This window comes from Portunus trituberculatus, chromosome 2 (genome assembly GCF_017591435.1).
Source record: "Portunus trituberculatus isolate SZX2019 chromosome 2, ASM1759143v1, whole genome shotgun sequence".
Classification (NCBI taxonomy): Eukaryota; Metazoa; Arthropoda; class Malacostraca; order Decapoda; family Portunidae; genus Portunus; species Portunus trituberculatus.
Window position 1 is genome coordinate 10,870,192 of NC_059256.1, and position 4,322 is coordinate 10,874,513.

Sequence of the window (4,322 nt, forward strand, 5' to 3'; positions counted from 1 at the left end):
TTTTTGTTGTTGTTGTTGCTGTTATAGTAGTAGTAGTAGTAGTAGTAGTTGTTGTTGTTGTTGTTGTTGTTGTTACTGTTATAGTAGTAGTAGTAGTAGTAGTATTGGTGGTGGTGATGGTAGTAATAATAGTAGTAGTAGCAGTAGCAGTAGTAGTTGTTATAGTAGTAGACTAGTAGTAGTAATAGCAATTGTACTGTAGTAGTAATAGTAGTAGTAGCAGTAGTAGTAGCAGTAGTAGCAGTAGTAGTAGGAGGAAGGTGGACAGCGCCTCCCATAGTCTTGCAGCACACCAGGGGCACCACAGGCCGGAACATAGCAAGCAGCAGTGACTGGGATTAATTTATCTATTTTAATTTCTACCCCTGTGTGCTTTTGGCGAATTTCTGTACTAAAGGAGATACATTTAGTGGCACCTCCTATCTCAAACCCCACCCGCTAGGAAACCATTGCCGTGAGTGAGGAAGCCCAACCTACACTCGGACCGTGGACAGGATTCGAACCCATGCGCTTGGAGACCCCTCGGACCCCAAAGCATGTAGGATTCCACTGTACTACGGCGGGTTCAAATGGGGTTGTGTGAAGAGACCCTCAGACAGTGGTGGAGGTCTAGAATGGTCTGGAATGGTCTGGAATGGTCAATAATGGTCTGCAATGGTTTAGAATGGTCTGGAATGGTCAATAATGGTCTGCAATGGTTTAGAATGGTCTGGAATGGTCTATAATGGTCTGCAATGGTTTAGAATGGTCTGGAATGGTCAATAATGGTCTGAAATGGTTTAGAATGGTCTGGAATGGTCTATAATGGTCTGAAATGGTTTAGAATGGTCTGGAATTGTCAATAATGGTCTGCAATGGTTAAGAATGGTCTGGAATGGTTTAGAATGGTCTGGAATGGTCTATAATGGTCTGGAACTGTCAATAATGGTCTGCAATGGTTTAGAATGGTCTGAAATGGTCTATAATGGTCTGGAATGGTCTATAATGGTCTATAATGGTCTGGAATGGTCAATAATGGTCTGGAATGGTCTATAATGGTCTGGAATGGTCTATAATGGGCTGGAATGGTCTGGAATGGTCTATAATGGTCTGGAATGGTCTATAATGGTCTGGAATGGTCTATAATGGTCTGGAATGGTCTGAAATGGTCTATAATGGTCTGGAATGGTCTACAATGGTCTGGAATGGTCTATAATGGTCTGGAATGGTCTACAATGGTCTGGAATGGTCTATAATGGTCTGGAATGGTCTGAAATGGTCTATAATGGTCTGGAATGGTCTACAATGGTCTGGAATGGTCTATAATGGTCTGGAATGGTCTACAATGGTCTGGAATGGTCTATAATGGTCTGGAATGGTCTACAATGGTCTGGAATGGTCTACAATGGGCTGGTATGGTTTACAATGTGCTGGAGTGGTTTTGGATGGTCTGGAATGGTCTTGAATGGTTTGGAATGGCTCGGAATGGTTTAAAATGGTCTGGAATAGTCTATAATGGTCTATAATAGTCTTGAATGGGTTGGAATGGTCTACAATGGGCTGCAGTGGTCTACAATAGTCTTGAATGGGTTGGAATGGTCTGGAATGGTCTATAATGGTCTGCAATGGTCTATAATGGTCTGGAATGGTCTATAATGGTCTGGAATGGAGTAATTAATGGTTATGGTAGTGGTGAGTCAATAGGGAAGTGAAAACTACTACTACTACTACTACTACTATTACTACTACTACTACTACTACTACCACTACTATTACTACTACCACCATCATCACTACTACTACCACTACCACTACTACTATTACTACCACCATCACCACCACTACTACCATTATTACTACTACTACTACTACTACTACTAAGTTGAAGTAATGTTAGTGTATAAGATTTGCCTCTCTCCTCCTCCTCCTCCTCCTCCTCCTCCTCCTCCTCCTCCTCCTCTTCCTCCTCCTCCTCCTCCTCCTCTTCCTCTTATTCCTCCTCTTCCTCCTCCTCCTGTGCCTCCTCGCCTCTTCCGTCAGACAATTAGTGTAAACTAGAGAGAGAGAGAGAGAGAAAATGACAAATTAGTAAAGTTGTGAAAATGAAAAGAAAATGGAAAAAAACAGAAATTGTGTGTGTGTGTGTGTGTGTGTGTGTGTGTGTGTGTGTGTGTGTGTGTGTGTGTGTGTGCGTCATTAATCAGAAACGCACATAAGATCTTCACTTCAACAGCTGTCACACACACACACACACACACACAGTAACGGAGTTTTATGTAAACCATCTGTCACCACCGTGCGTGTCCGCGTGCGCGCCTTTACAGTAACTCAGGGTGACCACAAACCAGGGGCGGGGTGGGTGGAGGTGGTGATTGGTGGGGAGGGGGTTGGAGGAAGTAATTGTGTGGTGGGGGTGTTTCACTGCTTGTGTGTGTGTGTGTGTGTGTGTGTGTGTGTGTGTGTGTGTGTGTGTGTGTGTGTTTTCCTTGATCTGCCTGTCTGTTTGTGTGACTCTCTCTCTCTCTCTCTCTCTCTCTCTCTCTCTCTCTCTCTCTCTCTCTCTCACACACACACACACACACACTTTTTATGCTTTCGTGAATGTCTTAAGTACTTGTGTGTGTGTGTGTGTGTGTGTGAGTGTGTGTGTGTGTACCGTTGGGTGGTCAGTGTGCGCGGCGGTACCTGTGGCGGGGAGCGGCGCCCCGCGGGGCAGCACGACGCTGGTGGTAAAGGTCCAGAACTTATCTGGGGGCGCGGGGCTCTTTTGGGGCGGGGGTGGCCGGGGCAGCGAGCAGGAGTGGCAGGAGGCGGGGTTGGAGGTGGGGCGGGGCGGGGGCGTGAGGGGCGGCTAGGGTGTGGGTCGTGGGCGGGCTGTGTTTGTGGTGTTGGTCGTGGGCGGGGCTGTGTTTGTGGTGTGGGTCGTGGGCGGGCTGTGTTTGTGGTGTGGGTCGTGGGCGGGGTTATGGTGGGCGGGTGTGGGCGGGGTTATGGTGGGGTGTGTGGCGGGTCGTGGTGGTGGTGTAGGTCGTGGGCGGGGTCGTGTTTACGGTGTGGGTCGTGGGCAGTTTCGAGGTGGGCGGGGTGGACGTGTGGTGGGTCGTTGTGGGTGGGCGGGGGCGTGGTGGCGTCGCGGTCGTCGTGGTGGCGTCGGTAGCGGGGCGTGGACCCGCTAAGGCGGCGGCTGACGCGGCGCCCCAGACGCTTGACGGGGCCTGGCTGGGGTGCGGCTGCCCCGGGGGCCGAGGGGGCGGAGGTGAAGAGCACCTGAGGCGGGGGGCGGCGGGCGGGTGTGGGTGTGGGAGGTGAGTGAGGCGTCTGGGGGCAGGGCGTCGGGGGCCGCGCCTCGGGTGTCTTCGGGGCGGGTGGTGTGGCGGGATGGGCGGGGCTGCGGGGTCTGGGCTTGAGCTTGGGCGTGTGTGGGTGTGGGTGAGGGTGTGGGTGTGGGTGTGGATGTGGGTGATTAGCCCCGCGCTGCTTGGGCGTGTGAGGGCGTGGGTTGGGGTGGGAGTGTTGTTGGGTTTGTGGGTGTGGGTGGTGATGGGTGTGGGTGTTGTCAGCCCCCCGGGGCGTGGGAGTGTGGGCTGGTGTGGCGCGGCGGGGGGTCGGCTCGGGGGTGGAGCCCCTGGACAACAGGTCGAAAAACTCCAGTTTGCCACGGAAGGGCAGCGCGGGGCCTGGGGCGGCGGGGCGAGGCGACGGTACCACCGCGGGGCGCCGCCCCCTGTCCCCGCCCCCCTCGGTGTTGGGGTAGATGTAGGAGAAACCCGGGGGCATAATAGGCACTGGGCGCCGCACCGGGGCCTGCACCGGGGGCGCTGGCGGCGCGCCCCGTTCCAGACTGTCCATGAAGTGTGGGCTGCCGTCCCCCGCACCGCTGCCCCCCGCCCCGCCCCGGTACCGCGCCGCGTACAGCTGCTCCAGCTCACGCTCCGCCATCACCACCACCACACTGCAGGGCCCCTACCCAGCCATCACCACCACCAACACCACCAACACCACCACTACCACCACCACACTGCCACACCGCACCCCTGCACCACACCACACCACACTGCACCACACCACACTGCACCACCACACTGCCACACCACACCACACCACACCACACTGCACCACCACACTGCCACACCACACCACACCGATGCCTCACTACACAGCACCACACCACAGGACCACAGCACTGAGGGGGACAGCCACCGCCACAACGGAACACACACACACGCGGGGCAGGGGCGGCGGGGCGGCACACACAGCGGGGAGTGTGCGCGGCGTGGGTGTGGGTTGTGCACTGACAACCCTGCGCCAACTGTAGCGGCGGCGGCTGCGATGATGGTGGTGGT

At 54.2% G+C, this 4,322-nt stretch overlaps 1 protein-coding gene across 1 annotated transcript in view; it reads right to left on the bottom strand.

The window, feature by feature from the left end:
* LOC123506900 (proton channel OtopLc-like) overlaps nucleotides 1-3,967 on the bottom strand; it is a 19,438-nt gene extending 15,471 nt beyond the window's left edge. Inside the window, exons 1-3 of the mRNA XM_045259285.1 lie at nucleotides 3,030-3,967; nucleotides 2,636-2,912; nucleotides 598-689 (exon numbers count right to left, since the gene is read on the bottom strand). Coding sequence (XP_045115220.1) covers nucleotides 598-689; nucleotides 2,636-2,912; nucleotides 3,030-3,918 — 1,258 coding nt within the window. The 5' untranslated portion in view covers nucleotides 3,919-3,967. The remainder of the gene's footprint in view (nucleotides 1-597; nucleotides 690-2,635; nucleotides 2,913-3,029) is intronic.
* Between the last annotated feature and the right edge of the window lie 355 nt (nucleotides 3,968-4,322).